This window comes from Glandiceps talaboti, chromosome 17 (genome assembly GCF_964340395.1).
Source record: "Glandiceps talaboti chromosome 17, keGlaTala1.1, whole genome shotgun sequence".
NCBI lineage: Eukaryota > Metazoa > Hemichordata > Enteropneusta > Spengelidae > Glandiceps > Glandiceps talaboti.
Window position 1 is genome coordinate 20,575,506 of NC_135565.1, and position 23,626 is coordinate 20,599,131.

At 34.1% G+C, this 23,626-nt stretch overlaps 1 protein-coding gene across 1 annotated transcript in view; it reads right to left on the reverse strand.

Moving 5' to 3' along the window:
* Positions 1-3,655: 3,655 nt before the first annotated feature.
* LOC144448252 (CD151 antigen-like) overlaps positions 3,656-23,626 on the reverse strand; it is a 78,297-nt gene continuing 58,326 nt past the window's right edge. The window contains exons 3-9 of the mRNA XM_078138428.1: positions 17,770-17,892; positions 14,156-14,353; positions 13,540-13,614; positions 12,693-12,797; positions 11,689-11,916; positions 10,874-10,957; positions 3,656-9,785 (exon numbers count right to left, since the gene is read on the reverse strand). Coding sequence (XP_077994554.1) covers positions 9,720-9,785; positions 10,874-10,957; positions 11,689-11,916; positions 12,693-12,797; positions 13,540-13,614; positions 14,156-14,353; positions 17,770-17,835 — 822 coding nt within the window. The 5' untranslated portion in view covers positions 17,836-17,892 and the 3' untranslated portion in view covers positions 3,656-9,719. The remainder of the gene's footprint in view (positions 9,786-10,873; positions 10,958-11,688; positions 11,917-12,692; positions 12,798-13,539; positions 13,615-14,155; positions 14,354-17,769; positions 17,893-23,626) is intronic.

A 23,626-nucleotide genomic window follows, 5' to 3' on the forward strand; every position in this document is an offset into this window, starting at 1 on the left:
GTTTGACCTTTGACCTTTGTTTACATTACAGGTCAGTGGAAAGTAACCATGACACTGTATGGTCATAGTGGTCCAGTAAAGTTCAAAAGAGTGCGAGGAGTGACCACAACTCACCTTGGTCAAGTGGTCATGGCAGACGAAGGCAACAATAGTGTACTCACCTTGAAATCAACTTATGAACTTGACTCTGAGATTAGATTTGATGGTCACTTTCCTAATAAATTCCAACCTTATGATGTTGCCGTGACAACAAGCAATAATTATTTCATGACAGATTCTGGTAATGACCAAGTCGTCATGTTTGACAAATCTTCTAAAACTACGAAAACATTTTGTCAAAATGATGACATTGAACCAAGAGCAATTGCTTTACTGGATGAAGGATTTGTTGTCACCGATAAGAAAGGTCACAGAGTGGTCAAGTATGACATGAATGGTGAAAGTGTAGCAGAGGTTGGACGTCATGTCCAGCCAAGTCTACTCTATAACCCTAAGTGTGTTGTGGTCAATAGTGATAACAATGTTATTGTCTCTGACTATGGCAGAAGTGGTGAGGATGGTAGCATCAAAGTGTTTGGTAAACAATTACAATATCTGTTCACAATGTGTAGTGATGTGGTGAGACCCTATGGGCTAAGTGTAGATTTATGGGACAATGTTTATAATATTCAGTACCCTAGGGAGTTAGGTTGGGGGTCGATTGTGAAATATACAAAGAATGGAGAAGAAGTTGAAAGAATTGGAGTTGACCTATACTGGGATGATTTCATTGCTGTTAGTAAGTATGGACAGCCTAAGATTATAGTTTCAAACCCACACTACAACCATGTCATAGTTTACACCAAATAAAGAAATCTACTTTACACTACGGTGTATATTTTACAAGAAATAAAAATTATTTTATTATTTTTAGTGAAATTCTCAGAGAATTTTATTGAATATAGGATAATAAAGAGATGTGAGGTCAACAACACTTTAATCTTGTAAACAACATTGTCTGCACAAAAATATTCTCTAGTTTGCATATTTTGAGAATTTTTTGTGAATAAAAAACACTCTACATGTGCGTCGCTATATTTTGTGATGTTTCTTATGATATTTGTAAACATTTTGGAGAATGTTTTGGTGCAGAAGTAGAGGAATATTGGATTTTTCATATGTTGAAAGTTGTGACGTCACAATTTGTATTTACCGCGTCGTTACGATACGACAGCCATTACCATTAGACTGATCAAGTATTTATTTATTTTCACACTTTCTGATAAAAATTATGACTGGAAATGACACTACACAGGTGTCGCTACATTTACTGATGTACACTAAAACATTTTTGGATAAATCCAAGAATATTTTGTGACATAATTTGAGCATTTTTGAAGTAACACATGTAAACCGGTCATGACGTCCGGACTTCAACATATGCTATTTCCATCTGAGAATTTTATATTGGCCATAAAACTACTTGTGTGTGCAGAATAATTATAAAACCTTACCTGTACATTCTTTGATGTTAGTTGATTATGTTGTGTAAAGTTGATTTCATTTGGATGTCACTCGACGGCTGTTATTTGATGATAAAACTAGGAAACACTGAGTGCGTTCATCACTCAACGGATTCCATTTTGCAAATGAGCTGCCGTTTGATGTAGTCACGAGAGGGCGCTATAACACTTTCAGTTACTAAGTATCAGGCGCTTGTCGCAATCGTGATTTGTACAGAAGTACCGTGCAGCCTTTTATTACACTGATTATTGAAATGTGAATTTTGAATTCGTTACTGATTTAAAGTATACAGATATGGATTGTACATGTTTAAAATTTAGAAAAATCCTAACTTTGTAAGGTTAATGTTCTGAAAGCTGTGTAAAATTATTTATCAAAATTATATGTAATTATCTACTTACAATTATCAAGAAGCAGTGTAACTTCGAACTTTCAGAGAGCTCAAAAAGTCATTGGGTTTTTATAAGAAGTTCAACATATTCCCACATTTTTATGTACAGTTATTTGGGTTATTTGAAACTTTGAATTCCACTTTTTACAAGTAAAATATTTAAACCCCTTGTAATAAAACTTGACGACTTTGCCTTGGTCTGACTAATGATTTAAAGTGGATGTTATTATCGTTGACATTTTTGATTACGTCATATCGTCATTGTATTTGAATTTCTTGTCAACCACAAAACGAGTGGTCACATTAAATTGTATTTTCATTTGTAATTCTGACAATAACTAAAATGTATTTTGTTTTATAATGTATTTATCGAGTGTTAATTTTGTTTTACTTTGTAAAGTTTTAGTGTTGATAGTAATTATCAAAATCATAATAATTTATTAAAACAATTTTAAATACCATTTCAGATGTTGTCATGCATTTACTATACTATTATCTTATTTGTGTTTGTTTGAATGGATGCACAGTATGGTAGATTTAATAAGACGTAATAACACGTATATGGTATCAACGAGGAACCTGTTTGAATGAATGCATAGTTTGAGAGGAGAGAGAGAGAGAGGGAGAGAGAGAGAGAGAGAGTTTGAGAGAGAGAGAGAGAGAGAGAGAGAGAGAGATCTGATCGAGAGAGAGAGAGAGAGAGAGAGAGAGAGAGAGAGAGAGAGAGAGAGAGAGAGAGAGAGAGAGAGAGAGAGAGAGAGAGAGGGAGGAAGGGAGGGGAGGGAGGGCGGGAGGGGGAGAGGGGAAGAGAGAGAGAGAGAGAGAGAGAGGGGGGGAGGGAGGGAGGGGGAGAGGGGGAGAGGGAGAGAGAGAGGGAGGGAGGGAGGGAGGGAGGGAGGGAGGGGGAAAGGGGGAGAGAGGCGTAACGCTGGCGGCGTCCTTTAGTTCTCACCTGTGTGTTCAGGTGAACACGATCTATGAGATGGATGATATCAATGCTGGAGAGGACAGATTTGAAACTGTCTACTGACTTTGATTGTTGCAATGACAGTGGGAAGAGATTCCTTTCGGAAGTGTCCGAGGAATAAGTGAATATTTATAACAGTTTTTCTTGAAGTTGTTTTGGTGTTACAATATGTAGATATGAAATTTCTTTTAAAGTTATTGACAAATTGATATCTCTGTTATGTTGTACATGGGCACGCGAGTTGGTTGTAGTCATTGCTTTTGTTGTGCGCCCTCAACATTATCACATCAGATGCCTTTGTTTTTGTGTAGCCCCGACGGTATGAACTGATCCTAGTCTTGTAAAACATGGTCTGTAATAAAAATTTAGGCCAAAATTTCCAACACTTTTGTTCACTTTTAGCCACTATTTTAAGCACAGTGGCGTTTTAAAGTGGTCGTACAAAGGCAGTTCAAACCGGAAGTGACGTCATAACCTAACCAACCTTTCTGAACATGTTGCATTCAATGAGTGTAGACATTGCTTAGTGTCATGCATACGGCTATAAATGTAAACTAACCATGTTCTGAGAGGAAATGTATTTTTAAAATTATACCTGACCCTGGTAAACATACACAGGTTGATGAGAAATATTTCAGTTACAGCTAGTGCAACTTGAGAGGTTATGATTGGACAATGACATTGCTTGTGTCATGAAGCCCTTCATTTTGTCTACAGGGTAAAAATAGAAACCTGTCAGGTGTCAATCATAATTATACATGAATAAAAAGACAAGAGACAAAGTCCTATGTGAAAGTCTATCATATTTATTGTAAAAATAACACCAAGAGAAATAACAGTTAATAAGTATTAATGAGATGGACTGTAAAAACAATGGCATATTACAAACAGTTCACAGGATTTCACTGTAAAAGTCATTAAAAACAGAGATTACTAAATGAATATACACAAACTTGCTGTCTGTTATCATCTATGTCAGATCTCACAAAAGTCACATCTGTGTGTGTTGATTTCAAGTTGCTAGGCAACAATAAATGAAAATCTTACTAAGAAAATTTATTTGTTCAATATTATGATTTATATAGCACAAATTTCGACTAATTTGAGGACTTTTCTCAAAATTAATGTACACATGGTGAATTTGCTCTGCATGATTTCGCAAGAAACAAACAGCAAGTTTCTGTAACTATAGGTCTCTAACACTTTCCCGCCAAAAGTTTCAATGACAGAAATTCTTGTTCGTTTGCAAATTTTTTTGATCAAATCTTGATAATTTTTGACTGAAAGTCACAAAATCTGGATTAAAATTAACAAATGTGATAAAAATTATGGATTTATTCCAGAAAAACATTACTTTTTAACTTTTTGACAGGAAAGTGAACTGGGTATTTACAGGACCTAGCAAGTTTGTTGTTGGTGGGAGTTGGAACTGATGGTGACTTTGTTCACTTTTCTTGTTTCATTTAGATCAAGTATGAAGTCTTTTTTTGCTCTATATTTGGTATGGAGATTATTGATACAAAAGTTCTGTAGTTAAACCAGCCTAAAAAAAATACAAATTATTGTCTTTAGTTTCACAATTATATGTGGTCATGTTTTTTCTACCCTGATTCCCTGTCCCATTTTCACCACTAGAGGGCTTTAGAGCTTTAGAGCCCCAATAGTTAGAATGAAACAAAATACCAGTCCAATAGTTTCCTCAATATGAGGTTAGTTTATTTGCTCACCCCACCTGACCTGACCTCTGTGTACTTCTAGCCAAACTTCATTCTTAATCTAGTAAGCACATTATTAGTGTGTTGGAAGTCTTCACAAACTTTTATAGAAATGGCTATACTTCTGGTCAGTTTTATTTGTTGCTCTTGCCTAATAAATGGTCTGACATAACCTAATTTGATGTATAACATGACCTGACCCGACCTACCTTGACATATAACTTGACCTTATCTAACTGATATGACTTTGACCTAACTTGACATGATATAACCTGACCTTATCTAACTTGACATATGTCCTAACTTGACCTAACTTGACATGATCTAACCAGTAAACACTGCAATTCCCTTTCCTGGTATTAATTCCAGGTTTATAACTTTCCATGGCAATCTTGATCCTCTCCAATTCCCATCAACAAAAACTTACCCTATATATTCTACCAATTCTCAACTTTCTTACTTTTCAATGTTGAAATCCAAACATTATTTACATCTTACCAACATACAAATGTCCTAAAAAGAGGTAATAACAGCCCCTCAGGAAAGACATCCTGACCACCCCTATTCATACAATGGTCAAGACAGTTCTCCTGATTGGCTGGACCGACTGACTACATACAATTTAGATATAAGACTACATTTCATTGGTGGACTCGGCTAAATACATTATTTGGAAAATACAAAATTCTTACTGTGAAAAGTTATCATACATCTACCAAGAATACATTCATGTGATTGGCTCAACTTACCTGTCAATCATTTTGATTGACAGATAATTGAATTTTGAAAGAGATGATCTGGAGAATTTAATTTTTCCTTTTTATTTAAATTGCAGAAGGCCCCTGTAGAAGGCTGACATTTTGAAGTTGATGTTTCTAATTATCAAGAAGCATTTAAAAAGACAATTCAACTACATGATTTATTCTGTATAAAGCCTTACTGCAAATTATCCTACTTTGGTGTCTTACGATTTCTTTTAACCTGAGATCAACTTTAAACACGTTCACTGCCATGGAGGCCGGGCCACCATTTACATTCTCTTTCAGACACCAATCTGTATGCCATAAATATTAGTGTTTCTATAGAAACTAAATAATAATGCATCTCCTGAGCTTCTTTTGCTAAATGACAATTTCCATGGCAATATACAACGCAGGTATATTTGATCTTAGTGACAGTTAAGATTTATTCAAATCACATGATGCTAAGACTAGTATTTAATTTGTTCATTCAAATCACATGATTCTGATACTACAAGTTCATTGGATTACTCAAATCACATGATTCTTGCACTGCTTGTTTAAGAAATTATTCAAATTTGAATCATGTGACCATCAAATGAAAGATCATTGATTTACTTCAATCACATGACTTTAGAGAAGGATGATTATAGGTTGATGAACATCACATGATATACAAATTACATCATCGATTGATCTAATTCACATAAATCTACAGCTAACCTTGTTCTATAATTTATGATTTGAACAAGCTAAGAAAGAAAGATTTGGTGTTTTTGAAAAGTGATTTCTGTGTTGCAAGCCATGGAGTGAAAGTGAGGCCAGCTTTGGCCACATATATATATAGCATTATGATATAAAAAAGTTAATATAACAAACAGATAAAAAGCCAATAAATAGTACAAGGTGTGGCTTACATATATATCACTTCATATCTACCGTATAAATAACTGTGATTTCATGTTAATTCTATATTTCCAGGTTTTCTTATAAGAAAGGTATTTCTGTCACTGCAAGAAATATCTTACAAGAGATTTTTAAAAAAATGATGCAATGTCTTTCAGCTAAAGCTCTACATAAAAGTATACAATGTCTATCAAAGCCAAATAATATATTGTAATAACAAACTCAATATTTAGAAAAGTGGAGTTTACAGGGAAGTTGTTGAATGTGGAATACTTTGGAATAAACAGTGCACAAAATGAGGTCTTTGAATAGTATATGAATTATTGTTATATAATTTGAATATGACAATATTCATGAATGTAATTAGCATAAATGAATACTAAATGACCTCAGATATATCATGCACCATATGGAAACAATACTCATGAATATAATTAGCATAAATGAATACCAAATGACCTCAGATATATCATGCACCATATGAAAACAATACTCATGAATATAATTAGCATAAATGAATACTAAATGACCTCAGATATATCATGCACCATATGGAAACAATACTCATGAATATAATTAGCATAAATGAATACCAAATGACCTCAGATATATCATGCACCATATGGAAACAATACTCATGAATATAATTAGCATAAATGAATACTAAATGACCTCAGATATATCATGAACCATATGGAAACAATACTCATGAATATAATTAGCATAAATGAATGCTAAATGACCTCGGATATATCATGCACCATATGGAAACAATACTCATGAATATAATTAGCATAAATGAATACTAAATGACCTCGGATATATCATGCACCATATGGAAACAATAATCATGAATATAATTAGCATAAATGTATATGAAATGACCCCAGCTTGTGCACTACATACTTTGACAGGAAGTTGGGTGTTATTACAATCAAAAACATTTACAGATTTGATTTCATATTTTCCTGACCTTCTGATTTGTTTCACCTTAAAGACCACAGGATGTTGAAAAATTGACAAAAAAAAACAACTTTCAAACAAAAGTACAACAGATATTGTGTAATAAATTGTACTGTAATCAATCAAATCTCTATTTTAACTGGACTGAAAGGAAGGACGGTAGATTGAAAATACTTTAGATGTAGTAAGGAAGCTAATGGAATCAGTCAGGTATTGTCAAAGTGGTAAGGAAGCTAACGGAATGTGTCTATCAGGAATTGTCAAAGTGGTAAGGAAGCTAACGGAATGTGTCTATCAGGAATTGTCAAAGTGGTAAGGAAGCTAACGGAATCTGTCAGGTATTGTCAAAGTGGTAAGGAAGCTAACGGAATCTATGTGTCATGCATTGTACAGGTGGTAAGGAAACTAACAAAATCTGTCATGCATGTGGTATTCTAGAGGTAGAAGGTGTAAAGAATCGAGGAACCTTCTATTTCACTATGCTATCATATTTTGTACATTTTAATGACAAACTATCCCCTATCCTTGTAAGGTTGACATAATGCAGAGTTTCAATTCCTTGATTTCCAGTCATGAATCAGGATAGTGTTTGTAGGAAGGTATCAGCACACACACATGCAAGACAGATACTGATAATAAACTATGAGGGCCTTTTTTTATTGAGATGGTATGTTACTCTGCATTGAACAAAATTTCAACCCCTGAGTTGAGAGAGATTTTCAAACCTTCCCACCCCTTATATTGAACAGAACATTCCATAAATGGCAAAGGTAAGACACAGCAATTGAAAACAGTTGATGATGAAAAAAATGACATCTTGGTTGGAAGGTTAGACTAGAAACAGACACTTTTAGTAAAATTACTATAACTGAAGATACCTTGATCACTACAAGACAGAAAATGACCATTACTCCAACTCTAACGAGTAAAAATTCACAAAATTACATCTTCATTTAATGTTCATTCAATTAGTCCAACTATATACCTTAATACAATATACTGATGGTCGCAGTCGAGCTATATAAACAAAGGAACCCTCCAAGTCTACCCATGAGGGCGCACATCACTAAACAATCATGGTTAGTTTTGTTAGTGTATAACATTATACCTTCCAGACAAGAGAAAATTATATGCATCAAACAGCAAATATGTACTTTCAATAGATATTCATATGTACGTATTTGTCAACAAATCCCATCTGTAGGTTATAATAATTAACATGTTACCATGGTAACATTTAGTTCATCTAGTCTAAGTTCCGAGGTAAAATCACTGCTTTCATGAGTTTAAACATGGCTTGATGCTGTTCTTATTCATTAAAAAAGGTTAAAACATATTTTCCATCACCAGTACACACATCACACTTGTGTACCCTTTATTGAGTATATAGTACCATGTACTAGATACTCTTAATTATAATAACCCTTAAAAACACTATCTATGATTGGCTTACTTGTCAATTGTATGCAAATATATGCAAATTGACCTATATAGCTGTTTGTGTTTGAAATTGTATGCAAATTACTTTCCAAATATGGATGTTTGATTTGTATGCAAATTACAATCGATATATGGCTATTATTCAAATTGTATGCAAATTACTTCCCAAATATGGCTGTTGTTTATGGTTGTATGCAAATTGCAACTCAATTCATTGACATTCTTTGACTAAAGGCTTCATTTTTCTAAAGTTCTAATAAATCTGTGAAAGTTCTGTTCTGATATTTAAAAAAATCAAAAGTTTGGAAAAACGTTATTAAATCTTCATTTCTTTTCAGAAAAAATGCCTTGTGATTTTCAATTGTAACTTTTAATTAAACCACGGTTGTATTTATTAATTACAAGTCTCTGCACTACATGTTATCAACCAAACTGGTTTATTTCTCTCACATGAATGAAAAATCTCTCACTTTTCCACTTACGATATTTGTCCTTCAGGATAATGTGAAATGCACAGAAAGAACTATCACAGATTCAACCAAAAAAACTAACAAGTTTTCAAAAATATACAAAAACTCAATAAAAATACTGACATGTGTGTACTCTTATATTTCTTTTGCTTCATTGCATTAATTTTTTGACGACATATTCACTGTCAAATCTACAAATAAAAATTTGACCATAGTTTCAAAGTGGCAAGATCTACATACATTTTGCTAGAGGAACGATTCTATAGTCTGTGTCTTTGTTTTTTTCTTAAAGTCTTTTTGAAATATTACAAACTCACGCAATGTTGATACAAAAATCACTAAAATAGACCACTACATGTCCATATTATACAGACTCTAATTCTAGAAGAGAGTGAAAAAACTACAATTTTTGTATGAAAAACTGTTCTTGTTCTCATGCTCCCCGGAATAATTGTGTAATAAAAACAAAAGAAAATATACTTTATTGTGTTGAGGGCGCCAGCAAACGTGTGATCCTTCACACAGCAGGGTTATGATTATGTATAAAAATGGCACCTGATATTGTTGATGGAAACACTTTGCTATGTTGCAATTTGTTGTTCTCATTGCTGCATTTACTCTCCGCTAATCATCGTAGTCAAAATCTTTCATGTTCCTTAGTAAACATATTGAAAAGATGAGTCCGAAAATCTGTTAGGAAAAAGAAATAATTATTGGAGTAATCAATTCACATCATACAATATTGCGTAACGATAGTTGATAGTCTGGTTTGTGCAGAAATGAAAATCATCATAGTAGATTGCGTCTATTTTTACATCAAAGTGACAAAGAAGTCACAGCTGTGAGAAATAATTGTCAGCTGAATTCTTTTCTGTAGTCTGTAAATACAAGCAATTCTCGCTACCTGCAATACAATTCTACACATCACTGTGGGGTCAAATGGAACGAAGTCGCGCGACAACGCGTTCTAATGTCGACACCTACACTTCCGGTCGGCTATGCTAATACACAGGGGTGTTTCTTTACCATTTTCAGTTGTAGACATCTCTTGTAATTTTGCTCTGGAAAGATACTGTACATATTTAAATTTCCCACCTCTTTAATTATATGAGCTTAAAACTTGCGTTTATCTTATTTGTTACAAATTAAACTGTTGGGAAGAAACATTCACGTGTATTGACATAGGCGACCGGAAGTGTAGGTGTCGACAAATGCAAGCGCGGTCGCGAGACTGCGTTCCATTTGACTCCTTAGCGATGCATAGAATTGTATTGCAGATAGCGAGAATTCTAATCATTCAAAATGATGACTCAACAAATCCTAAATAGTTTAACCTTTGACTTACCTGGAGTACTGAATCCACAAACATTGAGTAGTCAAACCTTTGACTTACCTGGAGTACTGAATCCACAAACACTGAGTAGTCAAACCTTTGACTTACCTGGAGTACTGAATCCACAAACACTGAGAAGTCAAACCTTTGACTTACCTGGAGTACTGAATCCACAAACACTGAGTAGTCAAACCTTTGACTTACCTGGAGTCACTGAATCCACAAACACTGAGAAGTCAAACCTTTGACTTACCTGGAGTACTGAATCCACAAACACTGAGTAGTCAAACCTTTGTCTTACCTGGAGTACTGAATCCACAAACACTGAAAAGTCAAACCTTTGACTTACCTGGAGTACTGAATCCATAAACACTAAGTTGTCAAACCTTTGATTTAACTGGAGTACTGAATCCACAAACACTGAGTAGTCAAACCTTTGACTTACCTGGAGTACTGCAACACCAAGACCAACACCAGCAATAATCCATATATTATTCCTGATATATGTGTAGATTTTGTCATAGCATCCCTGAATAGTAATTAAATAATATCATATATTACAAAGTTTAGCATAATGCCATATATATATTTAGATATCATTCTCTAATATATTTCTTCGTTTAGCCAGGAAAAATATGAGTGACCTAATGTTTTGTCACTACAGGTCACTAGACGAGTAGTGATAACCCTTAGGTCAGAAGTATTTTCTAGCTGAATGAAGAAAAATATTGGAGAATAACTTAATTATATCAGTGCCATTATATCAAAGAAAAATCGAGGAAAGTAATGACAATTTTTTGACTCATATTTTGAACTCAGTAGAACTAGTGATGTAGACATGTATTCTTGTGATATAGATGCACATTGTTTGAGGTGAACGACCAGAGTATATGTCCCATATTTTTTTGTTCAACTTGGCTCGTGTTTGGTATAATGATATTATAATATGCTTGTCATGTAACAAGTGACTGGATTTTATACAGAAATATTAAGTTTACAGACATTTCTTAATCACATTCTTCAAGGAACAAGACTCAAATTATTATCTTTTAATAGATATTATGAAATTTGATGACCGACAGTGTCAAATGACTGGCATAGCATGTCACATGACAAACACATCACGTCACATTACAAACCCATGATGTCACATGTCAAACACAAAATTTCCAATAAATATCAGATGCCAGACAATAGACTCAGTACATTGAAGTACAACATGTAGTAACTCTATATTCCATACTGTTTTTTAATACTTACATTGTCATGCATGGCATCATTTGGTACAGCAATACTATCATCTCCCTTACAGGCTGTTACATTCATGGGTTGTGGAAGGGTTCCATCTTTGATTATTTTATCCTTTCCAGACACTACACAACAAGATTGGGGATACATCCATGCATCGGCACCAGAGGTGTTTTTCTCTGCTTCATACCACCAAGTCTGCATCCAATCTTTGTAACTTTTGGTACCACAACAATCAAACTGTAACCACAATACCCATTGGTCTTTAGTCACATGATCATCATTACTACATCTGATTGGATGGTTGGTTGACAAAAGGTTTAAGGTCTTCAGTAGTCACATGATCAACACTGCAACATTTGATGGGATGACTGATAGAAGTTGTAAAGATAATGACTGTTGCAAGTAGTCACATGATCAACATCTCAAGCTTCTATTGGATAATTGACAAACATGTAGGCAAGGCACCCATCATCATGCCACTGAACAATCTTATTATTGCTATAAACCATTCAACAATACATGTATGCCCTTGATAATATTCTCCCTCTCCTATATCTATTCATCTACCAATCAATATCCTCTCCAGCACCTACTGAATAACCCATCTTACCCACCATCCATCCATTCCTTCCATCAAGCATCCACCCACCCACCCACCCATCCACCCACCCAACAAACCACCCACCCACCCATCATCCTCCCCAGCACCCACTAAACAATCCATTAACCCTCCCTACCACCAATCCCTCCCCTCAACCATCCATCCATGCAACTGTCAAACTAACATCCATCATTTAGCCATCACTCTTTAGGGTGTTACCCACTGAACAGTTCATCCACCCTACCTATCCTTCCCACCATCCATCCACCCCTCCATCCACCAACTAACCATACATACCATCCATCAATTCACCATCCCAATCATCTAACCATCTATTCATCCACCCACCATCCTCCCTAGCACCCACTGAACAATCCATCCACATGTCAATTCAATCATATCAAGTACTCACAGTCAACTGGATAGCATCTATAGCCTGTGTGCTTAGATCCTCATCAGCTTTACCATAGTCCATAATCATTGTCTCATTCATTTTCTTCTCCAAGAACTGTTCAACCTGTTCGATAGAAGTAAATTTAATGACAGCGCCCTCTAGAGAATGAAACTTACAACAGGTTTGTCCACACCCCAAGAATTCTATATGGATGGTTGCATAAGAGAATATTAGATGCAAACAATGGTCCTATATTCTGATCATAATCTCAATTGTTAACAGATAATTTTCATATGGCCTTCAGTGATTGGCTTAGAACATGTAAAGTAGTATGGACTAGTGACCCCAATTTGCATACAGCAGGGCACTATTCACATTCTATTTATCCTAGGGCACTATTCATGTAGCATTGTAATTTTATCAGTGATTTGCTTTGACTATAGAAATAATATGTGCCAGAGAATGTGATGTGTTATAAAGCACTTATTACCTGGCCTAATTCGGGCACTCATCGACATCATATTACCCCTCGTGCTGTTATGTAGCAACTATTTCCCCTCAGCTTTCGGCCTTGGGCCATTCAATGCATCAAATCAAAGTGATACACATTACCTTACACTGTATTCCATTTGAAATATGTAATACTGGAAAATATGAGACACAAAACTGCATTTTTTGTGATGAAGAACTCACCTATTTTTGTGATGAAGAACTCACCTATTTTTGTGATGAAAGAACTCACCTATTTTTGTGATGAAAGAACTCACCTATTTTTGTGATGAAGAACTCACCTATTTTTGTGATGAAAGAACTCACCTATTTTTGTGATGAAAGAACTCACCTATTTTTGTGATGAAGAACTCACCTTGCTTTTAAAGACAAAGAGTAGGATGGTACAGACAATCTCTGCCAGGAGAATGATGAATACAAACAGGAAATACTGAAAATGAAGGTTTAAATGTCATGTATGATTGATTGATTGATTGATTATTGAATGATTGATTGATTGATAAGTTCATTGATTGATTGATTGATTGATTGATTGATTGATTACTATCCTGAGTGATACTAATGTATTGATTGGTGGACTGTCTGACAGACAGATGGACAGCCTGATTGATTGATTGATTGATTGGTTGATTGATTGAGTGGTTAAATGATTGATTGATTGATTGATTGATTGATTGATTGATTGATTGATTGATTGATTGACAAAGTTTATGAATGGAACCTTACTGATTCACTTCATTAATGAACAGTCAACAGGCACACTGATCAATTTATAGATTAATTACTAGCATGATCAATTGATTGATAGACTGAATGACAGATTGATTGATTGATTGAATGATTGACTGACTGACTGACTGACTGATTGATTGATTGATTGATTGATTGATTGATTGATTGATTGATTGATTGACATTGGTTGATTGGTTGATTAATTGATTGATTGTTTGATAGATTGATTGAATACTTACTGTCCAAAGCATACACTTGTTTTCACACCATGCACCAACACAGCCAAAGAAACCCAGAATGGTAACAAAACCACCGACTCCAATCATGGCATATCCGGCTGTCTGGAATATTGGTGTATCCATAATCTGTAGGAAAGGTAAACTTACACGATCTACTGTCATCCATACTCCTAGAACTAATACAGCAAGTCCTGTCACCTGAAATACAGAAACAATCCTGTCAATATAATTGGCTCTACATCAGTGCTTTTTTTGAAATGTTTGCCACTGAACAGTCAGTTGAGGGAGGTTACTGCCACTTCAAGAGTGCGGTTTTGGTCAGTTGCATGGCATGAGCAGGATGCTTGCAAAAGACCACTTTCTAAAGATTGAGTTGTTCATCTGTCTCACTGTCATCACTATATTATACATGATCATTTTGTTTTTAAAGACTAAATGCAACAAATATATAACCACACTCTATAAGGTAAGTATTTCGTCCCTGTAGGAATTATGTTTTAGAGGTAAAGTCATGTACATGTACGGTACTGTAGAAACCGCAACCAACAGCAACCACAAAACAGATATCACAATACCTAGCTCCCTCGAGTTAGCTTGCCATCAGCAGCAAAACATTTCAAATTATAACCATAATCTTTTGATACAGAGGACACAAATATATTATCAAGAACAATACAATTTGAAAATCAATAGCTGCAACTTTGAAGGGAATGGCATGAAATGTGGTTTAGCAGATATTCAAAGTCAAAGTCATCCTTGTATAAATGCTGATTACTACTGTGACTACGAATAGTCACAATATACAAAGTAACACCATCTCATAGTTTTAATCCTTATAGAGATCTTTGATAGGACATTCTTATCCACTCTACCATATCTCTATCACTGCTGTGGCCATGGCATTCCCATTTTTGTGACTTAATTAATTTTAATTGTTCTAAAAGTTAGTGTTGAAATTTGTGACTGGAATTGCACAATGCATGAAACAAATATCATTAGAAGTCCACTTTGGAGTGAAAGTTTGAAAACTTAAAATAGCTCACCATCTTGCAAGAATCACTCTAAGACTTGAAGATATGATCAGAAATGGTATTAACTAATTACATTATAGTTCAATGTGGGTGTTTGCAGCCGAGGATCAATTCTCATTTAAATAATTTTGGCCATGAGCCACAGCTAGTGGATCAATACATACATTCACAATCAATACATCAATAATAAGTTTTATCTGAGTTCAATAACCCCCTACTTTACAGTTTCAATACACCTATTGGCTCAGTGTTCATGGACTACCAAATCTGCATATAAAGTATGCTGGCGATAATTTTAATCTAAGACATCCAAGGGACCTTCGCACAATGTTGCTCAAGCTCAATGAATGAACATTGTTCACTTAGGACACCCCCCCCCTTCAAACAACATTTACAGGGACAGCACACATTTACATATGGTGTAAACCATAATGAAAACTGTAGCAGTCACACCGCTCTGATTGATGGAATGTACAAACATAATAACTGTAAACTTGAAATTCCAACCCTAAACACATCAAAACACTACCAGAAACCCAGCACTGTATATCATGTTAAAAGTAAATTTTAATCAACTTATTAACACTTCAGTAGTAAATACAGAAGCAGCTGTTATCACTGAAGGTATGAAAGTTTTCGAAATTTGGTTAGACGTGCGAAAATGAAGCTCAGCAATTGCATTGATGAGCTTGTGAGCTTGTGTAACATTGTGCGATTGTCCCTTACATTCTTAGATTCACAGCCAACAAGTGCAGATATTGATCTCTGATAATTAGGAAAGAGGTAGTTTAGTATCTATACTCATTGTTACAAATTACTGTCGTTAACAGGTTTTGTGATTTGAAATGTAATTCGGTGCTAGCCTAGAGTATGCAATCCATGCATGATAATATGGTATAGCATTATGGCTACCTATAGTTATCAAACACATTTGGATCCAAGCAGCCTACATTTTGTTGACAAACCATTTTATGTAATGCTGTACTAATCTCACATGAAGGTAATTATTTCTTTTTACTGTGACATGATATTCAATACTATCATTCTTAGTGTATCTGTCAGTAATTTTATCATAATGTAAACACGATCGATTTACTTGTATACAGTGGCTGTTGTCAATGAAGTTCACTGAACTTTCTCTGGTTAAAGATATTAGTTCTAATAGTTACCACTATGGGATTCTAACATTAGGGTTTAAGACCATTGTACATTAAACATCAAAGTGAGTACATTGCGTAAACATAAGAACATGTTTACATTATATGTAAACTCATTAAGAACTTACTCTTTCAGTTTTCATATGTTTAGATAACAAACCAACACATCACAGTGAATATAAAGATCAGTTCAGCTTTGTGAGGTCAAAAGGTCATGTAGTTTTATTTATACTAAAGGTTATGACTTGTCTATATCAGTGTACTAATCCAATAACCACTAATAATGTTAATCAGTTGCCCCAACAAATCTACACATACCAGAGATGAATTCTGGGGCTACAAATATTGCAATCATGTCTGTGTCGCATTCTGAGGCACTGAATTTATGTTAATAGGGTTGTCCCAACCAATCTACACATACCAGAGATGAGTTCTGTGGCTACAAATATTGCAATCATGTCTGTGTCGCATTGTAATGCACTGAATTTATAATGACCATACAGTTCTCAAATTTCTTTCTTATACATTCATTGCTTTCTAAATTCAGAAATGCTGTACATGATTTAATTCCCACAATTATTGGCACCTAATCATCTTACATTTTTCGTATTTGAAGAATATAACAATAGTTAATATCCTTCCATGGGTACATAAGAGCATAAATGGAATTGAAAAGATCAGACCGACTTGTTACATTATTTCCTCAACATTTAAACCATAATTGCATCTTAAACATTTTAAAAGTTAAGAACTGGTAGCAAACATTATATCTTTCATTTTACAAGGATTGTACCGTACGTCTGTTACGCAAGGGGTGAAAGAAAGTGTTTCGCCTTGACAGAATGTCTTCGATTATATACCCAATTACAACAATGCATCTGCTTATAATACGCCAACTGGTATCAAACATAATGCTGTATTTTTTAAGGTTAACAATGATTTTGAAATATATTCAGAAAATAAGAGGGATTGAAAGAGTTTCAGCTGTTCACAGAACAAACTCTTTTGATGGAAATTAAATAAACACAATAATACAAGATATCTAACAACATGCATTAGTGGTCCAGATTATATCTAGTGCTTGTCTGCAGGAGTATTGGACAGGTCTAATGTTGTTGACAAGTCAACATACAATGTGGCAAATCTATTGATGAAAGTAGCTGTACTGCTTTAATCTTTGCTAAGTGACAGTTAGACAGAAATGTTGAACTAGCCCTACTCAAGGAAATCAGGATTTTTATGTCTTCATAAAACCATCAGAAACTCTTTTGCAGCAATGGTACAACATGGGCTAACTAAGAGGAACATAAAATATTTTCTGACTCTAAAGAAAGTATGCATGAACCATATGCTCTCAACCCTGAAATCAATGTGCAAATTTCTCATTTTCAAGTAGAAATCTTACTGATCATGGATATATACTTACCCAGAAAATGAAGTTGAAGAAGAACAAAAGGATCTTGGAACATGTACCGCACGCTGTGGTTGCCATGGTAACAGCTAGGTGATATTTCTAACAAAGGTTAATAATGAATTCTTTCTCTTCCACCTGTAAAGATAACAAAAATATCCAAATTGATGCATTGCAGTCGACATATAGCACAAGTAACTTAATTTGAATTAACATTACCATGGAAACTCGTAAGTTGTCATGGACACTTGCTATATAAATGTCATATCTTGAACAGTTTAGATTATATACATCAGCTTAATTTCAAGACAGTCTGTGTGACGACAATTTTATTTGATCCTTATGCTCAGCACAAAACAAATTATGCATTCAAATTATGCAATATTGGGATGATATTACGAAGTAAAATTTATATGCATTTATACAAATTGAAAAGATAGGTAACAATTTCTGGCAACAAAATTATTTAATATGTCTTCCATCTTTTAGGGAGTAGGTGGGTATTTAACATTTAGGGAACAACATTTGGTTAAACTAAAATTCAGAAATATAGCACTGACTTTTGAGATAGTGACTATTGAGGACTATCCGCAACTGGACAAATGAGAAGATATTCAACATTTGGGCAAACTATCTCGTTAAATTCCAAAATGTAACACTGACGATTTTAGATGGTGACCGTTAAGGACCATATGGACAGGACACAATATAAATGATTTAAGAGAATGGATGGATATTCAACATACAGGCAATAATAACATCTAGTTAAATTCTGAATATATAACTTATCAGTGTATCACTCTCATAGTTCAGATGGCAACTCTCAAGGACTATCTGGTCAGGGTAAGTTTAAACTCAAAGATTGGGTGGATATTGAACATTTGGGCAATAATAATATCTTGTTAAAATATGTAATATATAAATATATCATCGTGATAGTTCAGATGGTGACTTGTTGAGGATTGTTTGAACAGGATCAGTTGAAACTGATTTATAGTTTACATAAAGTCACATGCATATGTTATTTGATAGACAGTGTGTGTTCCTACTCAGATTACAAGTTGCCATATCATTTAGCATACACACGCACATACTGTCAAATTATGGAATAGTGTTACATCAGTCCTCTTAATACATAAATTTGCTTGTGAAAGCTATACATGCCTATGTGTTCGTTCTCACTGATCCAATGAAACAATGGTTCAGGGTATGGAAATATATGTAAATTTTACCAGGTTTCAAATTATAATTTCCTACACTATGCATGTCACATAGGATCCAGCTACAAGCCATTCCTTAACCTCTATATCTTCTTCTGAAATAGCTTGTAAAATATTTAGTGTCTAAATACGGAAGATGTAGATCTAACAGGAATTTGCCCAAAGTTAAGGAAGCATACTAATAAATCTACTGTGAAATACAGCTTCGGGTTTAATTGCTTTTTAACCAATAGTTTATCAATGTCTTTATGTAGTATACAGGCATTTAAAACATTCACTGTCTGTGTGATGTTAAAACATTCAGTGTCTGTGTATATGTCTTTCAGATCTGACTCATACTGTTCACATGTTTTAATACCAAACACATTAACTGACGTACAATCCTGGCCATAAAGATAAAACTGTCTGGCTTCTATCACCTTTGCTTCTTGTAGGAGACTTGGCAATACCCACTGACATTTCAAACCTAACGATCACTGCATTTTATTACATCCATTGTATCACACCCTGGCCATACTCATATGATATTCTTTTAATTTGTCATGCAGATTTACAATTATTCCTTTTAGTGGAAAGTGTGTATACTGTTTTATTATTTACCAGCAGTAAATTATTACAAACATAGTTTATATATTGGACAAGTTTTGACCTTTGTCTGGGAATTTTATTTGAATTAATTTATCATGAACTTATTTGAGAGCAAAGGGAATTCCACAATTTCAAATAAACACACACACGCAATGAGATAAAACAAACTTTATAAGTTTGAAAAGACAGAAAAAGACTAAGCTATCTAAAAATAATACCAATGTTAACTTGACCTCACATTCCTCCCCTTTAGGTCTTGGGGACCAATAATAAAATTAACTATTCCACATAATCCATGAAATTATGCTAACATGTTTTAGAAACTGTATAAATATTCTCAATTCCCATCTCTTACCAAGGTTCAAAAACCTTTGAACACAGTGACATTTATGAATGGTTAGTTTATGCATGGAAGTGGTGACAGGAATTCACAAGTAAATGATGTCACTTGAGACTTTGTTGTTATAAAATTACTGTTTTCATAATATAAAAGTTCTCCAAATGTCAGGTACGTACACTGTATATCAATTGATGAATACAACAAACACGTGTGGAAGTTTAAATCAGTTCAAAATTGGATTGAAGTCAGTTCTTGTGTCCCCCAACGCACTAAAACCAGCTTGAACTGATTTAGTTGAATCACTTTAAGAGGGGTGGGTTGGACTTGATTCAAAGCATAAAATCAGTTTGAAACCAACACAAAACCAAAAGTGAATCAATTCAATGAAGTCCATTGCATAATTTTGTGTAAGCATCCAATTTTGAAGCAATTTTATCGAACTGATTCTGTTTGAATTATGTTGAAATCACTTCAGGTGGGGAACAAGGCTATATTTTCATTAAGTTTGAAAACCATGGATCTTGACATCATCTGATCAATATAAATTGCACAAGGTTCATTCAAGGCTCAATATCAAGAAATACTTGTTTACATAAATGATTGTGTAAATACACGGAATGCCTGAATCTGCAGTGGTGTCTGCACCTAGTATGCTTTTCAGCATTGTCTGGATAAACATTGGGCCAATCAAAATGCCACATAGATTTTAACATTGACGGTCGACTAATCAGTTTTGACATTGGAGTAAACTATATGGGGATTACAACTGTTATCGGTCAACCAAGCCTTGCAGTCAAAGAGAACGTGTATACGTGTAAACTAAACTTTATTCAGCTGTTTTGTTGGGATATCATTTTTACTCACTTAGGGACCAACTTTAAAGAAATATTTTTACAGGTGTTTTTACTAAAGCAACTTGCTTAGCTGTCATCCACTATACATTCATCAATTTAACAAAATAAGGAACACTTTGAAAGTATTTATTTAAAGTATTTCAATATTAATCAATTGTTTCATTTTTCAGCTGCAGTGCTATAATCTTGGTTTTCGAGATTAAAATGTACACAAAACACAATGACAATACTGAATTATATTCACAGAATTGTAACTGGATATATCCACTGCTATAATAACATGTTTGCACTGAAAAGAGTCACAGATATACTTTTGAATCAAAATGTCATGTGACATGTCACTCAGATACACCCTCTTTTATAAATAAATGTACCACAGATATATCAATATTCCAGTGTCTAAATTTAGTATCTTCATATTTAATAGTGTTCCTGTTGTGTATTTCATTTAATATTCATTCAAATCTGTGACTAATCCTTAGTAGACATTTCTATAAATTCCTAATTCTGAGCAGATGTTACATGTGATTAATATGTGAAATGTTTAAAATGATACATATGGTGATGTAGTGACAATCTGATGACTGCAGGGATGATCAATATTTTATTCTACAAATATACACACACAAACCTGATTTCTATTATCCCTGTAAATACTCAATTCCATATTTCAATATTGGATTTTTACAATGAATCATTTGACCCACTCAATGGTGCCAAAACGGAAACATATGTACTGTATCAATATGGAAGTTGATATAATATGGTAAGGTATGGTATTTATTTTCCTGGCTATTAGAGTGCTAGTAGATGTTTATTAACATGAAAGCTGTTGTGTTATATGAGTTATGATCTCTACTATTGCCCAATATGGCCAAAAAAGACATGTTTTATAACACATCTCATTCTAAGGCTTGATCATTTTCCAGCCAAAGCAAAACACTCCAAAATTCCCATGCTACAATGATAGTGCCCTATGGAAAATGGAAAATGAACAATGGCTTCAGTATGCAAATTGAGGGCACTGTGGGTCAGTAGTCCATGCCATGTGACACAATCTAAGCCAATTACTGAAGGCTGTATGGGAATACTGTATTTGTCAGCATGGATAACACCTGTACTGAAAGTTGCATATTACACAACTTGAGTTTTAGATCGGGTTTTGCAACTTCAGAAGAGCTGAGCCAAAAAAGAAATTCCTGCAACATAGCCATAAACATTTTCCATCCTAAAGCCAAGTTCTCATTAGAACTAACATTTATATGTAAAAAAAAAAATAATTTTCTGACATAGGTATACAAAACATTAATCAGAAGAAAGAGCTTTTTTGCTAACACTAATTAATGTGAAAACCTGGGATTGAAACATACATTATCCTCTCCTTTTGAAATGAAAATAGATATTCTAAGGTTCCTAAACTCCAGACGCACCCAGCTTTAACTTTATACACACAATTTATGGAATGCAAAGATGTCTGCCACTTAGGAAAGTATTGGATTTATTCCAAGATATCTATTCTAAGTTGATATGTTGGACACAGACCTATAAAACACATTTAATATTCAAAGTCTGTTGCAATTACGATTACATCACCATAACTTGTTAATCAGTGGATGATTACTCCATTGGTGAGGTTATCAGTAATTCATAAATTCACAGCGGATAATGACAACCCTGGATAACATAGGAATTCCGACTGCATTATCCAAAACAGAGCTATTCTCATCACAAAGCTACAGAGGGCTATAGCACAGTATCATTTATTATTATTAACAAGAAAAGGAGAGACGTAGCGAGGCAACTGAATTTCTACGTGTTTGGGAATAATTTTTGTTGCATATTTAAAAGGTACTTGGTGACACTACTCACAGTATTTTACTTACTGAAGCATACTTAACAATTGCTTCAAACTCAACCCTGGTATTAGGATATAACTAATTAACAATTAGAAAATGTTATTTATAACATGTATAAAAATGTCAAGGCAATCCCTACTATGCAATCAAATACTCTAATGATGCTAGAAGTTAATGTTAGAGAAAGACATACAGTGTTTTATTTAAGGGCGGTAAGTAGGTAAAATCTACCGGGGTTCCCACATCATTTTACCGGGGTTCCCCACCTAAACTATGACACATTGCATGGGAAGCACTACCAGTTTTACCTCTTTCCCCCTTTCTGTTACCGGGGTTCCCAAACCTTAGCAAAAACACTGACATACATCAACATCAACATTATACTAGAATAGTTTAATCAAGGTTTTATGTAAGACACAGGTATTCACTTGTCAGCTTATTAATTCATCTTGTGCCACTTACTTTCATAATATTACTGCGATTTCACAGCATTTATCCCTAAAACCATACAAGGTTATTTCAGTCCTCAACTCTATAACTTTTAAGCTAAACAAAAAGTGTCTGACTAATGGAAAAAGAATCTCCACAAGTACTGATAGAACCAGAATTTCAATAACGTAGTCTAAGATTAGTAAAGCAAAGATACTGACCAGGGTCTCTTCTAAATCGTGTCTAATGTTTTGAGGATAGTCCCTCGTCTGAAGTTTAAAATTAACTTTTCACTCGAGTTACAGAATTAAAGACTGACTCTTTAAACTTTATATTTATTCATGTGTCTATTTTCATTACCTCTTTTAATTCATTGATGGGGAGGGGGGAGGGGGTTGTCGCTGCTTAATTCCAAAGTATTTGTGAATTACATGACATCATACTCTAGGTAATATACTTCAGTCCACTGGAGAAGTCAACCGAGTCTAGACGAATATATATATATATATATATATATATATATATATATATATATATATATATATATATATATATATATATATATATATATATATATATATATAT